Source organism: Dasypus novemcinctus, chromosome 27 (genome assembly GCF_030445035.2).
Source record: "Dasypus novemcinctus isolate mDasNov1 chromosome 27, mDasNov1.1.hap2, whole genome shotgun sequence".
In the NCBI taxonomy this organism is placed as follows: domain Eukaryota; kingdom Metazoa; phylum Chordata; class Mammalia; order Cingulata; family Dasypodidae; genus Dasypus; species Dasypus novemcinctus.
In genome coordinates, this window is record NC_080699.1 from 17,988,872 (window position 1) to 18,010,165 (window position 21,294).

At 44.3% G+C, this 21,294-nt stretch overlaps 1 protein-coding gene across 6 annotated transcripts in view; it reads left to right on the plus strand.

The window, feature by feature from the left end:
• Nucleotides 1-21,294, plus strand: part of DIXDC1 (DIX domain containing 1) — an 89,435-nt gene that overhangs the window by 11,040 nt on the left and 57,101 nt on the right. Inside the window, exon 1 of one of the 6 annotated variants that reach the window (XM_004481150.5) lies at nt 568-1,079. The exons of 4 other annotated variants lie outside the window; for them this stretch is intronic. In XM_004481150.5, the coding sequence (XP_004481207.2) occupies nt 1,020-1,079 (60 nt within the window). In that variant the 5' untranslated portion in view covers nt 568-1,019. Of the gene's footprint in view, nt 1-567; nt 1,080-21,294 lie in introns of those variants that run through there. One more of the 6 variants, XR_011647620.1, reaches the window with a different exon arrangement.

Below are 21,294 nucleotides of genomic sequence, written 5' to 3' on the forward strand. Positions count from 1 at the left end.
GTTTCACTTGAGAATGTTTTTACTTAACTCTCGCAAAAGCGCCAAGATATTTTTGGCACTTTTTGTTTTAATTAAAACCCACTTCTTTAAAAACCATTAGAAATTTGGGTTTTACATTTTAATGATAATTTTTTAAAAAAGAAAGAAAAAGATTTTTTGGGTAAAGCCTTAGTCATCTTTGGTTCACCCTTGAGGCTTCTGTAATGATCCTGCAGGATTTGCTCAGCACTTTTCCAGTACCATCCAAAACTAAAGTTCTTTCTTTCTGTACATTTTTTTTCCCCTTTAACGGTCCATCGCGATTGTTCTTCTCTTTCTCTTTTCGTTTCTCTTCCTTCTGCTTCCTCTTCTTTGGCCCCATTGGAAAAAGGTTGCCGTTTTCAGCTAGTCTGGAAAAAAATTCTTATGATTCATTCCCTTTTCCACCCACCTAGCGGTGGGGTGCTCGGGGCCTTAAATCAGCAGGGAGGGTATGAGTGTGTGTATGTGTGATTGTGAACGCATGCACACGCCGCCATGGGGGTGAACGAGTGTGTCTGCGTGTGTGTGTGCACGCAGCGCGCGCGCACGGGTCGGCAGGCCCGCCCGCAAGGCGGGTGTGTGCGTCTCCCGAGCGCGAACACGTGCCCCGCCACCCGCCCGTGTGTCCGTGTGGGTGCGTGTGTGCAGCGCGCGCACACACACCGGCGCGCCCGCCAGCCCGCTCGCGCGCCGCGGGGCTCTCCCTGCGCGCGAGCCGAAGCCGGGGCAGCCCGCCCGCGCCCGCGCATCCCGGGCGCGCCCAGCTGTTTCTATAGGAACTGCGGCAGCGCCGGGCCCCTCCTGCGGAGGCCGGGGTGCGAGCATGCCCAGTGGAAGCCGCTACTTGGGCTCTGGGCTGGGTTTCCAGTAAGTGGCGTGCGGGACTCCGGAGAGACCCCGGGGAGCTGAGGCGAGAGTCTTTGTGTGCTGTGGGAGCTGGGGGCGGCGGCGGCCGCTGGGCCTGGAGCCCCCCGCCCGGGGAGCCCCCGGCGGGAACAATGCTCGCCTGCCTGACCCGGGGGAACTTGATGGACGGCCTGCAGGAGGGCTTCAACGAGGTAACCGTCCTCCTCCTCCTCCTCTCCCCCACTGCCCTCCCCCTGCGCCTCCCGCCCAGTCTCTGCAAGGGGTCCTCCTCCTTCCCCCTCCGCACCCGAACCCCAGAGGGAGTCGCCCGCGCGCAGCCCTGAGGGGCGCTGAGGGGGCGGATGCGGGGCGGGCGGGTGAACTGGGAGAAATCGGAAGGCTCGCCCGCCCCAGCTGAACTGGCGGGTCACCTTGCCTGACAGCTGACCTGAGCCCAGAGGGCAGGACCACGGATGCGTTTAGTCATTTCTTCCCCGAAGGGGTGGTCTCTGGGGGCATTTCCCCCCCAGGGAAGCCCTCTGGGGAAGTTTCTCAAGGTATTTCGGGAGCTAACCGGCTGGCAGCTAGTGAGCCCAGGGAGGAGCCGGGTGGCCTTGCATTCATAGAAAGTTGGAGAGAGGGCAGAGGGCTGTAGGTGGCCCATACGAAGTGCCTTCAGCACGACCCTAGCTCTTCCTAAATCCGGGCCTTTAGGTTCTCCACAACTAAAGGCATGATGGGCAGGAGGGGCTATGAGGAGAGGGGGCCTGGGTCTCGGGCCCAGTCTGGGGGAGCCAGGGTTTTCTCCCTTCTTGTGACAGTGGGAACTGGACTGGACAGGCAGCATGGGCCAGGGCCTGCCCGGCGGGCATTTCCCCTCACAGAGAGAAGGGACTTTTCTTCTTTCAAAATTCCGTTGATTTCGTTTCTTTCTCTTGTGACCTGGGAAATTCTGGTTTGGGACATTTCCCTGCCCCCTTGAGATTTGCTCCACACGTCTTCCATGGCTTCTGGGCCCCCATCCCCTTGGCTAGCTTCATCCAGCGTCCAGGGAGACTCCTGCAAGGAGACCTTGGCGGTTGGTTCTGTCTTTCTTCCTCTCTCTCTCTCTCTCTCCTTTCTGCCTTTCCCTGCCAACCCTCCATGTCTCTCTTTCTTAACTTTAAGTATTTTTTATCCTATAAGTAACACATAGACCCTCTTTATATGCTCAAATACTAGCAGTACAGGCAAGGCTGAATTGCCTGCCCTTGGCCGTCCCTCCAGTCTGGAGCGTTCCCCCATTCACTCTCATGAATTCGTGCTGAAGATTTTCTTTCTACAGCAGCATTCCAGGCCCTTCCCTTAATTCCTGTTTCTAATTAAGAAGCTCTGCAGCGTGACCTGCCTCAGAACCTTTTCCAGTCCCGGCCCTGAGGCCCCAGCCTTGTTCCTGACACAGAGGAAAACTGGAAAAGTGCTGTCCCAACCTACCCAACTGAGCCGGAATTTTCCTTTGGCTGAGGGGTGTCACAACCTTCATTGAAGGGCAAAGCTTGCCTCCAGCCTGCACTGCAGGACTCCTTACCCTTTGTATCACTCCTGTCACCACACGTAAGGGGATTGTGAACAAAGAGCTGCAGCCAAAGGGTTATAACACAGAAGAGCCAGGGAGCCCCCTCTTTGAGAGCTTCTAGTCCTCCTGTCTCCTCTGTTCTCCTTCCCTACCTTTGGCTTCCTTTACGCCTTAGCCTTATAGGGCCAACTGGTCTACCAAATGTGCCTTCAGCTTTTACCACCCAGCCCCCAAGTATCAGGTCCTGGTGTCTGATTAGCAGGAGGAAACCAGCCCAGAGTCGGTCCTAGCCTTTGCCTTCTGCTCATTTTCACTTTCAAACCTTTCAGCTGAAGAACCAGCTGAACCAAGGGGCTTGGGTGTCTTTTTCTTGCTTTGGTGCTTCCATAAATATCCCAGACCTCTAATTCTTTTAAACCATTAGAGAAAATGGGAGAGGGAGAGTTTTTTTTCTTTTCATGGTAGTGATGGAATCTTCATAAATGCAGCAGATAGACAACTTTATAATTAATTTATCTGTAGAGTAATTCCTATTTTCCCTCTCTGACATTTGATTTTCTATTCATCCAATAAGCTGCCTCCACTTCCTCCACAGGCTATACTTCTGTTCCCTTCTGTGGAACTCTGACAGCCAATACTTTTGATTGCTCTGAGAAACTGACATCATCTAACTACTATTACTAAGAATGTTAAATTTGAATGGTCCTTTACAATTTAAATCATTCTTTCACATGCATAATAAATCATATTAAATAATTTGTTTTTCACAGCCTCACCTTTAGTGCTACTACATAATGGTATGATTGGTTATTCTGGATTGGATGGGGCCCAGTTTGACCTATTCCAGTCTCTAGGGTTGCCTAATAGACCCAATAATATTTAATCTCTTTTGTAAGGTCATATGATAAGGATGTAAATAGGGACTTAAAAACCGATGTCAGAATACACTTCAGGGGCGTGAATGTAGCTCAAGTGGCTGAGCACCTGCTTCCCACGTATGAGGTCCTGGGTTTGTTCCCTGGTGCCTCCTAAAAACAGAAACAAGACAAACAAGCAAACAAATGAAAAAAACAACTTGGAGGAGCTGGTGTAGCTCAGTGGTTGAGTGCCAGCTTCCCATACGCGATGTCCTGGGTTTAATCCCTGGCCCTGATACCTCAAAAAAATGACAACCCAAAAACCACTTTAATTCCTCTGAGAAGTGCTTCCTACTGATGCTAAGAATAAACCACATATGTATCCATTCATCTGGGGATGATCCAAGTGCATCTGAAGCTTTATCACCCAGATGCTTCATAGGCCAGTGTGGTTAGGGCTGTGACCTCATTTTGTATGGTAGTGAAAATTGCCACAGGAAATGGGGCTATGGCCCTAACTGGCTAATTATCAGGAAACCCTGCAGCAGGAAGGAGCCCTGAATCAAAGTTTCCCTCTACCCACTGTTGGCCTCTGTTCTCAACCCGTGTACCGCTATGCATAACCACGCATGAAGAATTTTCTTCTGTGTTTCCTGAGTGGAGCCCTGGCCTCAGCATACTTGCTGAGTAACTCGCAGAATTGCTCCATGTCAGTGCTGTCAGTACAGGCTCTTCTATTGCCATGTTTAACCTGCATTGTGCATTATCCACCAGTTTTTGACTTCTGCCACCTTCTCTAGTCCACTGTGGCTGTCATCTGTCTCCTGTGTTCTGGGTCTGGTCAGGCTTTCTACAGTTCACAATTTTTCCACTCTGGGTCTGCCTCAAAACTCTTATTTGTTTGTTTTCTCTGCCTCCTGGTATTGATGTTGCCATGTGGACGTTGTCTTTGGTTAGTGTGTGAACATGAATTTCTGCCAGTGTTTCTCTGGGAGCTGAACGTTTCTTAAAAAAAGACTTTGGTGTTTGTCTTGGAAGGTTTTTGTAGATGCAAGGCTATATAATATAGATTGATGAAGAAACATTCATTCATTTGTTCATTCATTCAGTTGTTCAGTCATTTATTGGGAGAAGGATGGATTAAAAAAAAAAAGAAAAATACCTGGTCTCTGCTGCCAAAGAACTTACAGGGAGAGACAAGGTGTGCTCAAAAGACCATAATAGAAAAAAAAAAAAGACTGTAATAAGATGCTTAATGTGATCAGTAGGGTTTATGGGAGATCAAAGAGATACCTGTTAATTAATAACATCTGGAAAAGCACCAAATATTTACTAACCTACCTGCTCACTGAGGCCAGTATTTTTGTTTCCTGCTAGTCACGTAAATGTGTATGCAAGCCCTCACTCACCAGACATTCACTGAATCGTCCTGTTTACCAGGCAGTATGCCAGCCTCTGGAAATAGAAGTCAGAGAACATCGAATCTGTGCCCTTATGAGCTCACAAGCCCATGAAGATAAAGAAAGGAAATGTTCAGAATATCAAACTTGGGAAAATTGTGGTGATACAGAAATCTCCTTTGTGGATAAGAGTGATCCCATACCTGGGCTACAGTGTGAATGGCCAGAGGGGCTGGACGTTGTTGAAATGATTTATTCAAGTGTTGGCCAACAGGACATCAGCTGTCTGAGCCTTAACCATTTTAACACATGACCTGGCAGTCTTTCTTTGCCAGTTCGCCACCAAGTAGAAAATCAATTTAAATTCCACATTAAGATTCATCTGCTTGGCAGTCCTTGAGAAATTTAGGAAGCGCCTTTGTCTGGACTCAGCCCCATAAGGGGGACAGAGAATGAGTGAAGAAGAGGATTGGCAGGTGCGGCAGCTGCGGCGAACATCTCTCTTCATGCCCCTTGCCTTCCATGGACCAGGGCATGGAGCCTTGGGCCAACTGGAGGCTCCTGGGCATCTTCACAAAGGATTCCTCTGTGCTGTGCTGTAGAAATGAAAGGCCTATTAAGTCTTTAATGTAACAAAGCACCACACTCCCCAACCTTCTTTTTCTATCCCGGACTGATTTCTCCTCTCCACCCAGGCTCGCTGGCAACGTTCCCGCAGGAGTCGATGCCAGGAAAGCAGATGCTCCCTGGCAGCATGCTATCGGTGGCTTGATGCCCCCGTAGTGAGTGATGGGCAGGCCCAGCGTGTGAAGCAGGGAGAGGGTGCTGTTTGCCAGGTGCCACTCTTCCAGGCTGTTCAGAGAGTCTGGGGAGCGCCAGAAAGTCTTCCCCTACCGTAACTGGACTTGTTATCTAGGCCCTAAAGACCAAAGACTCAAACTGACACTTTTCTGAATGCATTGTCTTGTTTCTTATCCCCAAAGCAGGCCCAACTTAAGAGGTCATGGTATAACCTTCCGTAGCCACGTGTGGTAAGGGGTGGATTCGTGCTCTGTGTCTAGGATAAGGGATACTCATAGACAATGTGTGATACCGCATTCATTCATTCATTCATTCATTCACACGCATTTCCTGAGCACTTACCTTGTTACATACTCTTGAAGTAACGGGGGAGCGCATAACAAATAGAAATGAAAAAATAAGGTTAGGAGAAAATATCTCTCAGAAATCTTTAGCTCTTCACTTTCTGACATACCATCTTTTGATGGCAAACTTTATTTTTACCTAATGAGCTATCAGGTTCAATGAACAAATCCTTTCCTAGTTGAGTAAAGGCCTGAAAGAGTGAATGGAAGAGAAATACAATATCGTGTTCTTTTCCTGGCAGAATTTAGGCCAATAATAACTCAAGGTTTCTAAACCTCCCACCTTCCTCTCAATCCCTCAGCAGCTCTTCACCCCCACCCTGCCCCTGCCCCCATCTCCGTCTTCTGCTGCTGGAGGGTCTCAGTTCTAAACAGGTATCTGGTTTCACTGTAAAACTGATTTCCTTCCGGAGACTTTCCTGTCTCCTCCTGAACTGCCTGTTCTCTGGCACACTGCAGAAGCCCTGCTGCTTTTCTCTTTGGCCAGCAGTGAGCCGGAAAGCAGGCCCCTTGGATGTTTCTCCACTAGAAAGGGTAAGTCCCAGGTCTTCCCTGCTGAAGCCCAGTCAGTGCTTTTGCAACTCTAACCAAACAGGCCCCCGCAGTAATTCTCTTTGATCTTGAGGCTGGGAGGTTCTGGATGGTAGAGGCTAGGTTTACACATGTGTTTGGAAGGAAGGGCAGGTCCCAAAGAAAAACAACGTTATATTTGGTGGCAAGAAAGCTTTCAGAGTCACAATTTCTCACCCAAATGAAGAAATGCAGACAGAGTTGTCCATGCTGGAAGAGTTTTAATTCAAATTGTAGGGTTATTTGGAGTGCCTTGGAGGAAGCTGATAGAGCTTGTGGGGTTGCTAAGGCCTCACCACGCTGGCCACTTCTTGGTACCACCACTGCTCTGACAGCTTGAGGGAGCTCTCTCAGACAGCTTTGTCTGTCTTGGTTGCTGCATCTCCTTTTCCTTCCCCTGGGGCCTGACTCAGAAGGGTTGACCTGAAAGCTCTCAGTGGTTCTAGACTGGATGACACTGGCATCCCTCCAGCTTCCCCGGAACAAGTTAGATGGAACTCAGGGCTGAGATTAGTTCTACGCTGCCACTGAGGTTGAATGTTTTAACTGTCTGCTTTTTTTCCCATTAGTTTAGTTGCAAGTGACAAGGACCGAACTTGAACTAACAGAGATAGAAAGTAGAGTTTATTGACTCATGGAATCCAAGGAAAGGCTGAAAAAGCCAAACCGTGGAGAGGGCAGGAATGCAGCAGAGTCTCAGGATCCCTTCTGCCTCTGTGCCCTGCCTCTTTCTCTGTGTGACTCTCTTCCCTTTCACCACAGATGGTGTGTCCCTATCAGGTGGGCGACCACCCTATGGCAATATCTAAGCTCTAAATCTCCCAGTTTTGTCCACTAGAGAGTGACTGATTTTGACCCGAAATGCCAGTTCAAAAAATTCTGTGGATTTGACCAATCATCTCAGCTAGACCACCTGTGGTGAGTGGTGTAAGAGACTGACCTGGCCACAGGGCCCACTGCCATGTGTGGGAAGGGAGATGGTCCTGCAGAAGAATCACCGAGAACTGGGCAGCTACCCCAAGAGCTGTTAGCCACCTCGTCCCCTGGGCCTGGTCTGAGTCTGACCATGGTCCCATTGTGTCTCTGTAGCTGTTGTTGGAAGCAGACCAAGAACTGAGGTCTTGGGCACAGTGGAATTTTTGTGTTCCAAATATTTTATTAGGTTGGTGCAAAAGTAATTGTGGTTTTACATTGTTGAAATTTGCCATTTGATGTTGGAATACATTCTTAAATAAATGTGGTTATGTTATACATCATTTTAATGTACATTTCTCACTTTACACTTTTTTGCTAATGACATTACTTGCTGTTTATTTCATATTTATTTTAGATTATGGAAATGATGTTAAACAAAAAGCAAATTTGAGTGATTTTCTTATTTGACTTCAAAATGGGCCATAAAATATCAGAGACAACTCAACATCAACAATGTGTTTGGGCAGGAACTGCCAATGATTGTAAAGTGCAGTGGTGACTCAAGAAGTTTTGCTAAAGGAAGTGGGTTTTGCTCAACAGATAGAGCGTCCGCTTACCACATGGGAGGTCCAGAGTTCAAACCCAGGGCCTCCTGACCCTTGTGTCGCTGGCCCACACATAGTGCTGATGTGCCATGCAGGGGTGTCCCCCACATAGGGGAGTCCCATGTGCAAGGAGTGCGCCCTGTAAGGAGAGCTGCCCAGTGTGGAAAATAGTGCAGCCTGCCTAGGAGTGGCGCCGCACACCTGGAGAGCTGACACAGCAAGATGGTGCAACAAAAAGAGACACAGATTCCTGGTGCCACTGATAAGAATATAAATGGACACAGAAGAACACATAGCGAATGAACACAGAGAGCAGACAACTGTGGGGGGGAGGGTGGGGAAGGGAAGAAAAAATATTTTTAAAAATAAAAATCTTAAAAAAAAAAAAGTTTTGCAAAGGAGACAAGAGCCTTGAAGATGAGGAGCATAGTGACTGGCCATCTGAAATTGACAATGACCAATTGAGAGCAATCATCGAAGCTGATCCTCTTAAACTACACGAGAAGTTGCTGAAGAACTCACATCAACCATTCTATGGTCGTTTGGCATTTGAAGAAAATTGGAAAGGTGAAAAAGCTTGAAAAGTGGGTGCCTCATGAGCTGACCAAAAATTTTAAAAAATTGTCGTTTTGAAGTGTCATCTTGTCGTATTCTTTGCAACAACAATGAACTATCTCTTGATCGGATTGTGATGTGCAATGAAAAGTGGATTTTATACAAAAAACCGGCGATGGCCAGCCCAGGGATTGGACTGAGAAGAAGTTCCAAAGCACTTCTCAAAGCCAAACTTATACCCAGAAAATGTCATGTCACTGTGTGGTTGGTCTGCTGCTGGTCTGATCCACTATAGCTTTCTGAATCCTAGAAAAACCATTACATCTGAGACGTGTGCTCAGCAAATCGAGATGCACTGAAAACTGCAATACCTGCAACCAGCATTGGTCAACAGAAAGGGTTCAGTTCTTCTCTGTGACAACACCCGACCCCACACTGCACAACCAATGCTTCAAAAGTTGAACGAATTGAACTATAGAGTTTCGCCTCATCTGCCATATTCACTTGACTTCTAGCCAACCAGCTACCACTTCTTCAAGCATCTCAACAACTTTTTGCAGGGAAAATACTTCCACAACCAGCAGGATGCAGAAAATACTTTCCAAGGTTCATTGAATTTTGAAGCATGGATTTTTACACTACAGGAATAAACAAACTTATTTCGTGTTGGCAAAAATGTGCTTGTTATGGTTCCTATTTTGATTAACAAACATGTTTGAGCCTAGTTATAATGATTTAAAATTCATGGTCCAAAACCACAAGTCCTTTTGCACCAACCTTAATAATTTTGCTGCATCTATTGCATCTTGGCTTCACTGAATAATAGAATTAAAGGGATGGGAAGCAGATGTGGCTCAACTGATAGAGCATCTGCCTACCATATGGAGGGTCTAGGGTTCAAACCCAGGGCCTCTTGACCCATGTGGTGAGCTGGCCCATGCTCAGTGCTGCCACATGCAAGGAGTGCCATGCCACACAGGGGTGTCCCCCGCGTAGGGGAGCCCCCCGCACAAGGAGTGGGCCCTGCAAGGAGTAACACCCCATGTGAAAAATACTGGCCTGCCTAGGAGTGGCACTGCACACACGGAGAGCTGATGCAACAAGAGACACAAGATTCCTGGTGCCGCTGAGAATGCAAGCGGACACAGAACAACACACAGTGAATGGACACAAGAGAGCAGACAACAGGGGTGGACGGGGAAGGGGAAGAAAAAAAAAATTGTAAAAAAAAATAGTATTAAAGGGAGATGCAGATACCTAAAGCTGGTGTAACCCTTATCCTGTGTTAAGGATAGCCCATTTGACTTTGAAACTCTGTTAGATGATAACTAACTTCCATATCAGCATACAGACATAGTAGTAACATGCTAAAGGCCTTTCTCCAGTTAAAAAAAAATTATCAATGATTTAATTGAAGGCATGCTTATCAGGTTGTTGTTTTTTTTTTTTGTTTTTTGTTTTTTTTTTTTACATGGATCTGGGCTGAATAGTGAATGTCCCCAGCTTCTTAATATCTACCACCATCCTGGGAGGACTGTGGGATTAAAGATGATGGTGGCCTAGTCTCCCAGTTCCCAGTTCACCACTGTAATGATTGCTCCCCTCTGTGCCACATATCCAGGCCATACCCTGGAAGTTATCCCACAGAATTGCCTTACCCCCTGAAATCCTGAACCCCAAAATTCTTTCTGCTCAAAACCCCTATTTTCACATTCCTTAATTCCCACTAACCTTATTTTTTCTCAACTTTATCAAATTCTCTTCTCCTTATTCTTTATTTACTCAGTTATCAGTTCTTTTATTTTCTTTTCTTCTTCCTGGCCCAGACTCCGCAGTCAATCATTTCGAATATACTTTCACTGACATCCTCACTTCCTTTGCCCTGGTGACCCCTGCTTCTCCTCTGACCATTTCCACTCAGCCGTACATGAACTCATTCTTGGTTTCTCTGCCCACGGCCCAGGCCTGCTGAGCACTGCCAGGGTAAATCCTCTAACCTTGCTGATGGATTAAATGGCAACATTATGATTCCCAGCCCTATCTGAGTCCTTGGTACTTGGGGGAAGTCTTGGGGGAAGTCACTGTTCTTTCCAGCTTCCTGCAGGGTCTCTTCCAAATGGTGGTCCCTTTCTTGAAGCCTCCTTCATTCTCCCTGTCTCTTTCCCTCTCAACAGATAAACTGGCTTCCTGTCTGCTTCATAATGAATAGTGGGGCAGTCCAGCATCAACTCCCCCAACTGCCTTCTTCCTCACCTGCAAAGTTAGCCACCTTGGTGCCTCGTCTTGCCCTCCCAATATCAGAGGACGAAGTGGGCTTCAGCCTGCTCCCTGGAACCTCACTACATTTATTCCCCCTCTCTTGTATTTCTGTTTCTCACTCACCACTAGCCCCTTCTTAACAGCCTACACATGTCCTCTTATCTTAAAAAGCCCTCTTTCCTTATCCCTGCTCTCCTCTCCAGCTAATACTCTTTCTTCTCTCACTGCTCCTGTTTTTCCTACTCCCTTGGGTCTTTTCATAATCATTGACATCTGACTTTTAACCCCGCCACTCTACAGTATCTGTTATCAAAGAGGTCACCATAATTAACACCCAGAGCTGTTAATTATGAAATCAAATGGCCTTTTCCAGTCCTTGACTGGAGTTTTCACAGCATTTGACCTTATTGCCATCCTTCTTAAAATTCTTTCTTTCCTTGACTCCCACATTACCACTGTCTCCCAATTTTTCTCCTATCTGTTTTAGTTTCCTAGCTGCTAAAACACATAACATACAATGGCTTGGCTTAGCAACAGGAATTTATTGGCTCACTGTTTTAGGGCTTGGAAAAATCCAAAATCAAGGTGTCAGCAAGGTGATGTTTTCTCCCTGAAAAATGTGGCATTCTGGGGCTGACTGCTGGTGATCTTTGGTTCTTGGTTTTTCCATCGTGTAGCAATGCATGTGGTGGCATTTTCTCTTTTCTGGGTTCCATTGACTTCCAGGTCCTGCTGCCCCCAGTGACTTTTTCTTATGTGTCCAATTTCCTTTGCTTATAAGGACTCCAGCTATATTGGATTAAGGCCCACCCCCATTCAGTTTGGACACACCTTAACTAATAATGTCATCAAAAATCCTGTTTACAATGGGTTCACACCCACAGGACCAGGGGTTGGGACCTGAACAGGCTGTCTGTGGGGGACATGGTTCAATTACTAATACCCTCTGATTTCCTGTTCTAAAAGAATGGTTTTTCTTTTTTCTCTCCAAATGTCTCCTTTTTTTAAACAATTTTATTGATACATATTAATAAAGCATACAATTCATGCGAAACAGTCAATGGTATTTGGTATAATCACATAGTTGTGCACATTACTTCATTTATTATTAGAGGATTTTCTTTTTTTTTTTTAAAGATTTATTTATTTATTTCTCTCCCCTCCCCCCAGCCCAGTTGTCTGTTCTCTCTGTCTATTTGCTGCGTCTTCTTTGTCCGCTTCTGTTGTTGTCAGTGGCACGGGAATCTGTGTTTCTTTTTGTTGCGTCATCTTGTTGTGTTAACTCTCCGTGTGTGCGGCGCCATTCCTGGGCAGGCTGCACTTTCTTTCGCACTGGGTGGCTCTCCTTAGAGGGCACGCTCCTTGTGCGTGGGGCTCCCTCTACACGGGGGACACCCCTATGTGGTAGGGCACTCCTTGTGCGTGCATCAGCACTGCGCATGGGCCAGCTCCACACGGGTCAAGGAGGCCCGGGGTTTGAACTGCGGACCTCCCATGTGGTAGATGGATGCTCTAACCACTGGGCCAAGTCCGCCTCCAAGAGCATCTGCATTATTTCAATAATAATAATAATAATAATAATAATAAATAGGGCAAGCAAAAATTTTTTTCACCTCTCAGTCTTTCTCTGTTTCCCTGCTGTACATAGCTTCTATTTCTGGCTATTCTTGCACAATTATTTATTTATTAAGCAATTTTGTTGATATGTATTCACATACTATACACTCTATCTAAAATGTATGATCAATGGCTATTGGTATAATCACAATGTTGTGCATTCATCATCACAAAAAATTTTAGAGTTATCTCATTACTCCAAAAAGAAAAAGTTCACACCCCTTAACATGCCTTCTCTAGCCCTACACAACCACTAATCAAATTTCATCTTTATAAATTGATTTATATTAACATTTTATATAAATGGAATCATGCAATATATTACACAGTATATTTTGTTCATAGTAATGCAATAATACAGTATTTGTCCTTTTGTGTCTGACTTGCTTTACTCAGCCTAATGTCCTCCAGGTTCATCCATGCTGTCATATGCTTTAAGACTTCCTTTCTTCTTACAGCTACATAATATTCCATTGTGTGACTACATCCTAGCTGATTTATCCCTTCATCAGTTGATGGACACCTTGGTTGTTTCCAACTTTTGTTCATAATGCTGCCATGAATATCAGTGTGCAGATGTCTGTTCTTGTCACTGCTCTCAGTTCTTATGGGTATGTACCCAATAGTGGTGTTGCAGGGTCATGTGGCAAATCTATATTCCACTTCTTTAGGAACTGCCAGACAGTCCTCACCATGGCTGTACCATTTACATTGCCACCAACAGTGGATAAGCGTTCCTGTCCCTCCCTGTTCTCTCCAGCACTTGTAGTTCTCTGTCTTTTTACTAGTGGCCATTCTGATAGGTGTTTTATCACTTGTTTCTTTAATGCTGATATATCCCAGCTTCTGTCCTGAGTCTACTTTTCTTTCCTCTCCTTGTATGCTTGCTTTTGTACAGGAGAAATAACTTATTTGGAGTAAAAAGGAATGGGTTCAAATCCCAGTCTCATGACTTACCAGTGCTATGATCTGGAGCAAGGGTCCCCATATGAAAAATGGACTAATAGTAACTAATTTAATTATTGGGAATGAGGATTAAAGGAGAAATGCATATAAAATATAAAGTGCCTCCTTCACTGGCAAGAGTTGCCACTCAGTACATTTTGGTTCTCTTCTTTTCCTTCAATTCCCTCTTTTCCCACTCCCTTTCCTTCCAAATAACATCTTGTAGTTCACTTTACTTTTTAGAATGTGGTAGAGTCCAGGATTTGGAGTCATGAGTAAGTTCAAATCCTTGTTCTGCCACTTACCAGCTGTAGGCTGGCATAGGGCTCGTCTCTCTCCTGGGGTCTGTTTCTTTCCAGGCTCGGCTGCTCTGTTCTCTTCACAGGTCTGGTAACTGTGGACACGTTACCGCCTTAAACTTTGGTTTCCTCATCTGTAGAATGGAAATAATAGTTCCTCACAGGATCAATTTGAGAATTATATAGATGTGATAAAGTGTTAGCTTACTATCTAGTATGTATTAAGTGCTCAGTAGATGTTAACTACTGTCACTTATATGCAGAAACTCTCAAACATGTACTCTCACCTGACCCTCATTTCTTGTACTCTGGACCTCTATTTTGCCAACCGACTATGGAACATCTCCACCCTGATGTTCCACAGATAGCTCAGACTCTTATTCAGAACTGAACCATTTGCTTTTCCCCAACACTTGCTCTTCATGTATTCTCCCTCTCGGTTAAAGCATCACCATCCAGCCAGTCATTCAGAAATCACTTTTTGGACCCTCTCATCTTGTCACTGCCTGTGTCCTATCAAGCACCTCTGACCTGTTTCTGGAATTTCTCCCTTCCTAGCTTTCCTCCCTGTTAGTGCTTCAGTTTAGGGTCTCATCTCTGTCATTATGTCTTCTGTGACTTATTCATTTCTCCCCATTCATTTCTCCAAATATGGGTGCTCCTCTTTCTACCCTATATTCTTTTCTATCCAGAGTGACCTTCCTAAGATGCAGATCTAAGTTTCACTCTCCTGTTTGAAAGCTCCCCACGCTCTCCTGTTGAAGGTCTTAAGCCTTAAGTCTAAGTGGAGTTTGGTCTTGTGCTGGCTTCTCTCTCCAGTGTCCTCACCTCCCTCTGGCAGTGCTGCCCACATACTAACTTGTTAACTGTTTGTTCATTCCAAGACGCCGTATGCCTTCCTGGCTCTTCCTCCTTCTGTCACTTCTGCCTAGAGTGCCCACATCCTCTTCTCCAACTGGCAAACATCCTTAAAGTGCCAGCCAAGTGTTTGCTCCCCTCTTGACCCTTCCCTTATCTCCCCCATCCTTCATCCTTTGCTCCTTCTGTGCACTGATAACATTTGTGATGTTTCCCTACCGCAGCAGCAGTCACTTTTTATCATAGTTATTTCTGTGCCTGTAAGCTCTGGGCTTGCTTATTCGCACAATGTGTGGCAGATAGTAGCTATAGCAGTTTGATATGGTTATGAATTCCAAAAATAGATATTGGATTTTGTTTGTTATCTGGTCTGTACCTGGGCATGAATAAGTTATGATTCAAGGGCTTTGATTGGGCCATGTCATTAGGGCATTGAGTCCCCACCCCTTGGTGAGTGGGGACTCACAGATAAAAGGCATAGCAAAGGACAGAGTTGGAGGGGTTTTTGATGTTGGAGTTTGATGCTGAAGCCTTAAGCTGGAGCTCCAGGAAGTAAGCACACAGAGGAAAGAGAAGCAAGCCCCAGGAAGAGAGGAACCCTAAGCCCAGGAAGAAGCAAGCCCTGGGAAGATGGGAACCCCGAACCCAGAAAGAAGCAAGACCCTGGAAGGGAGGAACCCAGGAAACCGGAACCCTCACAGATGTCGGCAGCCATCTTGCCCCAACACATGAAAATAGACTTTGGTGAGGGAAGTAACTTATGCTTCATGGCCTGGTATCTGTAAGCTCCTACCCCAAATAAATACCCTTTATAAAAGCCAATTATGGTATTTTGCATCAGCACCCCTTTGGCTGCCTAATACAGTAGAGATCCAAGAAATGTTGGTCAGTTTGAATAAATGAATGCATTGAATGGCGAATCCAACTTGTTACTCTAACAAGGTAAATGTGGATCAAGGAAATGAATTTTACAAGCACAAAGATGGAAGAGATTGGTTTACAGGAGACTGTGTTAAAAATTACTTATGGGTTTTGGTTGACAGCTCAGTGCGAATCACCAATGTGAGGTAGTAGCAAAAAACAAAAAAAAGAAAAGAATGTGAAATACCTTGAATCAGAAAGCTGAGTGTCTGGTTTTGCATCAAGAGCATTGTGTTTGGTTCTAGGTATCATGGTTTTAGAGGAATTTAGACCAGTCTATCAATAATTCTTGAAACTTAAAAAATAATGTTTTAAGGAAAATCTATGGGAGGAAAACTAAAACACTCCTGAAAAATCCCAAGCTGGACTTGAACAACTGGAAAGACATCCTCTGTTCTTGAATAGGTTGGTTCAACCTCATAAAAATGTCAGATCTCTTAAGTTAATTTGTAAATTTAATACAATCCTAACAAAAATGCCCACAAGCTTTCTTAAGGAGTTCAACAAATTGATACTAAAGTTATATGGGGAGGGAGGCAGATGTAGCTCAGTGGCTGAGTTCCTGCTTCTCATGTACCAGGTCCTGGGTTCAGTTCCTAGTACCTCCTAAAACAAACAAACAAACAAACAAACAAACAAACAAACAAAGTTATATGGGGAAATAAATGTTCAAGAATAGCCAGGAAATACGAACAAGAAAATTTCCAAGGGGGAACTAGCTCTGCAAGGCATAAAAACATCATAAAACCTATATAATTAAATCAGTGAGGTACTAGTACATGAATAGACAAATAGACCAGTAATATAGAATAGAAAGCCCATAAATACAGAGAGTCTAGAGCTGCAAGTAGGAGAATTCCATCCATCAGCCATGTGGTATCTAAGCCCCCTCTTGATTTAGAGGTGGAGTGGACATCCCCATCCCAGGATCCTCAGGATGGAGAAATAAAATATGGATTAGAGTGGACTTACTGGTATTCTACTGGAGAATTATAGTGACTCTAGCAATAGAAGAAATTATATCAGTGATGTGGAGACAGTGGCCATGGGAATTGCTGAAGGCTTGGAGAGGAAAAAAGAGGTATGATATGGGGGCATTTTCGGGACTTGGCATTGTCCTGAACGATATTGCAGGGACAGATGCAGGACATTATATATCCTGCCATAACCCACTGAGTGGATTGGGGGAGAGAGCGTAAACTACAATGTAAACTATAATCCAAGCGGTGCAGCAGCACTCCAAAATGTATTCACCAAATGCAATGAATGTACCGCACTAATGAAAGAAGTTGTCAATGTGGAAGGAGTGGGGGATGTGGGGAGTGGAGTATATGGAAACCTTTTATATATATATATATATATATATATTTTTTTTTAAGACTTTTAAAAAAAAATTTATTCCCCCCCCCCGCTCTCTGTGTCCATTTGCAGTGTGTGTTCTTCTGTGTCTGCCTGGATTCTTGTCAGCAGAACTAGGAATGTGTCTCTTTTTGTTGCGTCATCTTGCTGTGTTAGCTCTCTGTATGTGCAGCACCACTCCTGGGCAGGTTGTGCTTTTTTTGCATGGGGTGGCTGTCCTTACAGGGTGCACTCCTTGTTTGTGGAGCTCCTCTATGGGGGGGACACCCCTGTGTGGCACGGCACTCCTTGCACACATCAGCACTGCACATGGGCCAGTTCACCACACGGGTCAGGAGGCCCTGGGTTTGAACCCTGGACCTCCTATGTGGTAGGCACTCTTATCAGTTGAGCCAAATCCACTTCCCATCTCTTATATTTTTTTAATGTAACATTTTGTGTGATCTATGTATCTTTTTTTAAAAAGATAAAAAAATTAAAAAAAGAAAGCCCATAAATGGAGCCAAAAACTTATGAAAATTAGGACATGATAAAGGAGGCACCTAAACTCACTGGGGTGAAGATGGAATTTGTAATAAATGATTTTGGAACAATTGGGTATCCAGTTAGAAAAAGATAAATTAGATCCATAGCTTATACCATACATAAGAATGAATTCCAAATGGATTAGAGATTTAAGTGTAAAAAATGAAACCATACAGGAACCAGAAGAAAATAGAAGCGAGTTCCTCTTTCACCTTAAGTGAAAGTCATTCTATCTAGAACTCAAAATTCAGAGGCCAATATCCTTAATATATATAAGAATTTTTAAAATGTAGGGACAAAGGACAAAATGAGACTAACAGACAATTCTGTTAGATAAATTAAAACTGTTTCTTAAATCTATGAAGAGAGGCTCAAATTCACTTACAGTTAGAAAAATGAAAATTAAAGTAACACTTTCTCGCTCATCAGAAAATTTAAAAGTATGACAGCATATTCTGTTGGTGAGGCTGTCGGAAAACAGGTATACTCACACATTACTGGTAGGAATGCAAATGGGTACAATCTTTGGCAGGGAATTTGGCAATATCGAACAGTTACATCTTCACTTGTCTTTGGACCCAGAAATCCCCCTTCTCAAAATCTATCCTGGAGATATACCTTGGTCAAAATGAAAATACATATGCCCAAGGTTATTCACTGCAGTATTGTTTCTAACTGTAAAATATTGGAAATAACCTAAATGCCCATACACAGGAGTGTGTTTGAATAATCTATGGTATATCCATATAATTCATCTAGTAGAGCTATAGAAAAAGAATGAGGAAGATCTCTATCATCTGTTATGGATTGCTTTCCAGGATATATTAACGAATATTAAGTAAAGTGAAGTGAAAAAAGCAAAGTTCAAAAGAATATCAGGGATATTGGCTCAACTGACAGAGTGTCCGCCTACCATATGGGAGGTCCAGGGTTCAAACCCAGGGCCTCCTGACCCGTGTGGTGAGCTGGCCCATGTGCAGTGCTGATGCATGCAAGGAGTGCCATGCCATGCAAGGTGTCCCCCACATAGGGGAGCCCCATGCACAAGGAATGCACCCTCCAAGGAGAGCTGCCCTGGGCAAAAAGAGGTGCAGCCTGCCCAGGAATGGGGCCGCACACACAGAGAGCTGACGCAGCAAGATGAAGCAACAAAAAGAAACACAGATTCCTGGTGCCACTGAGAATGCAAGCGGACACAGAAGAACACACAGCAAATGGACACAAGAGAGCAGACTATGGGGTGGGGGGGAGAGAGAAATTTAAAAAAATATATATATTTTTAAAAGTCATTTCTCTGAAGAAGATAGAAAATGTCCAATAAGGGGAAGCGGACTTGGCCCAGTGGTTAGGGTGTCCGTCTACCACGTGGGAGGTCCGCGGTTGAAACCCCAGGCCTCCTTGACCCATGTGGAGCTGGCCCATGCACAGTGCTGATGCGCACAAGGAGTGCCGTGCCACGCAGGGGTGTCCCCCGCATAGGGGAGCCCCACACACAACGAGTGCATCCCATAAGGAGAGCCGCCCAGCACGAAAGAAAGTGCAGCCTGCCTAAGAATGGCGCCATTCACATGGAGAGCTGACACAAGATGACGCAACAAAAAGAAACACAGATTCCCAACCCGCTGACAACAACAGAAGCAGACAAAGAAGACGATGCAGCAAATAGATACAGAGAACAGACAACTGGGGTGGAGGGGGGAGGGGAGAGAAATAAATAAATAAATCTTAAAAAAAAAAAAGGCCAATAAGCACATGAAGAGATGCCTAACATCATTAGTTATTAGGGAAATGCAAATCAAAACCACAATGAGACATTACTTCACAACCACCAAGATAACTATAACTCAAAAAGCAACAACAGAAAATAACAAGTGTTGACAAGTATTGGGAGAATTTGGAACCTTCGTTTATTGTTGCTGGGAAGGTAAAATGGTGCAGCTGCTATGGAAAATCGTTTGGCGGTTCCTCAGAAAGTTAAACATAGAATTACCATATGACCTAGAATTCTACTTATAGGTGTATATCCTGAGCAATTGAAAACAGGAACTTGGACAGATATTGGTACACCAATTTTCATAGCAGTATTATTCACAATTACCAAAAGGTAGACACAACCCAAATTTTCATCAACATTTGAATGATGAACAAAATATGGTATGTACATACTGGAATATTATTCAGCCATAAAATACGTATGATGGAATATTATTCAGCCATAAAAAAGAATGCATGATACAACATGGCAGAGGGACAAATACTGTATGATTTCTCTTATATGACAGCTAGAATAAGCAAATCCAGAAATGGAAAGTATCAGGGGCTAGGGTGGGGGTGGAAGAAGGGGAATTATTGCTTAATGGGTACAGAGTTTCTGTTTGGGGTGATAAAAAATTTTCAAATGGATAATGGTGATGGTAGCACAATATTAGGAATGTAATTAATGTCACTGAATTCTACACATGTAAGTGATTAAAATGGGAAATTTTGTGTTGTATATGTTACTACAAAAAAAAGGAACATGGTGGTGTTGGGTTGGAATTGGAGATATCAGTATAATTTATGGCATATATCTTTATAGCTCTATCTATTTATCTGTCTATCTGCCTATTGTCTATCAAGAGAGAAGCAGATATAGACGTGTGAACTCAGTAGGTTCCTCTACTGAGAGGACCTAGCAACAATGTTATACCAGTAGCAGTGAGCACATCCCACACGTAAATCTTGATTTTTAAAAATTATTCTTCAATAAAAGTACCTTGGAGAGATGGCTGGTTCCAGAGCAGGGGCAGGGAAAGTAGGTTTTTTAAAACTATATTTTTCCACTTACGTTGAGCTTTCTTTTGATGCCAGAAAGTAAGGAAGTGCTTAGAAAATGATGGGGGCATACAGAAAGGATACAGGAACCAAATCTGAAACAATTTTGGCAACTATATAAATAATTATAGTAATGAGTTAATAGAATAGATAAATAAAATAAATATTCATGAGTCCATAATGCTATAAATAAATGGATGAGAAGGGAGAACTCTTTCTCACAGAAGGAACTCAAATTAATAAAGGGAGAAGGAATTATGGATTTAGAAAATCATCATTTGGCAAACACAACCGTAATTGTTGCAGGAAAGAATAATCAATAGATGCTGAAATTAAAATGGATGCGAGGGGAGTGGATGTGGCTCGAGTGGTTGAGCACCTGCTTCCCACATGGAAGGTTCTGATTTGGTTCCGGTGCTACCTAAAAAAAAAACAAACAACAAACAGCAAGCAAAACAAATGGGGGGGGAAACCACTCAGGGGAGCCAAAGTGGCTAGCGATTGAGTGCCAGCTTCCAACATACAAGGTCCCGGGTCTAATCCCCTCAAGAAACAAAACAAAACAAAAATAAATAAATAAATAAACAGAGGATGCTAAAGTGATGATGAGAAAGAAGGGTATTTTCATAGTCTCAAAGCACCTCCCTACAAGATGCCTATTATTTACGAAGGGAAAAATAGCAACTTGACAGACACTTTTTTAAAAAATATTTTTTAAAATTCATTTTTAAAAAATATTACATTCAAAAAATATGAGGTCCCCATTCACCCCCCACCGCCCCCACCCCACCACTCCCCCCACAGCAACACTCTCCCCCATCATCATGACACATCCATTGCTTTTGGTGAATACATCTCTGGGCATCGCTGCACCTCATGGTCAATGGTTCACATCATAGCCCACACTCTCCCACGTTCCATCCAGTGGGCCATGGGAGGATCTACAATGTCCGGTAATTGTCCCTGCAGCACCACCCAGGACAACTCCAAGTCCCAAAAATGCTTCCACATCTCATCTCTTCCTCCCATTCCCCGCACCCAGCAGCCACCATGACCACTTTTTCCACACCAATGCCACATTTTCTCGATTACTAACCACAATAGTTCATGAATAGAATATCGGTAAGTCCACTCTAATCCTTGCTGTATTCCTCCATCCTGTGGACCTTGGATTGGTTGTGTCCATTCCACATCTATGTCAAGAGGGGGCTTAGATTCCACATGGATA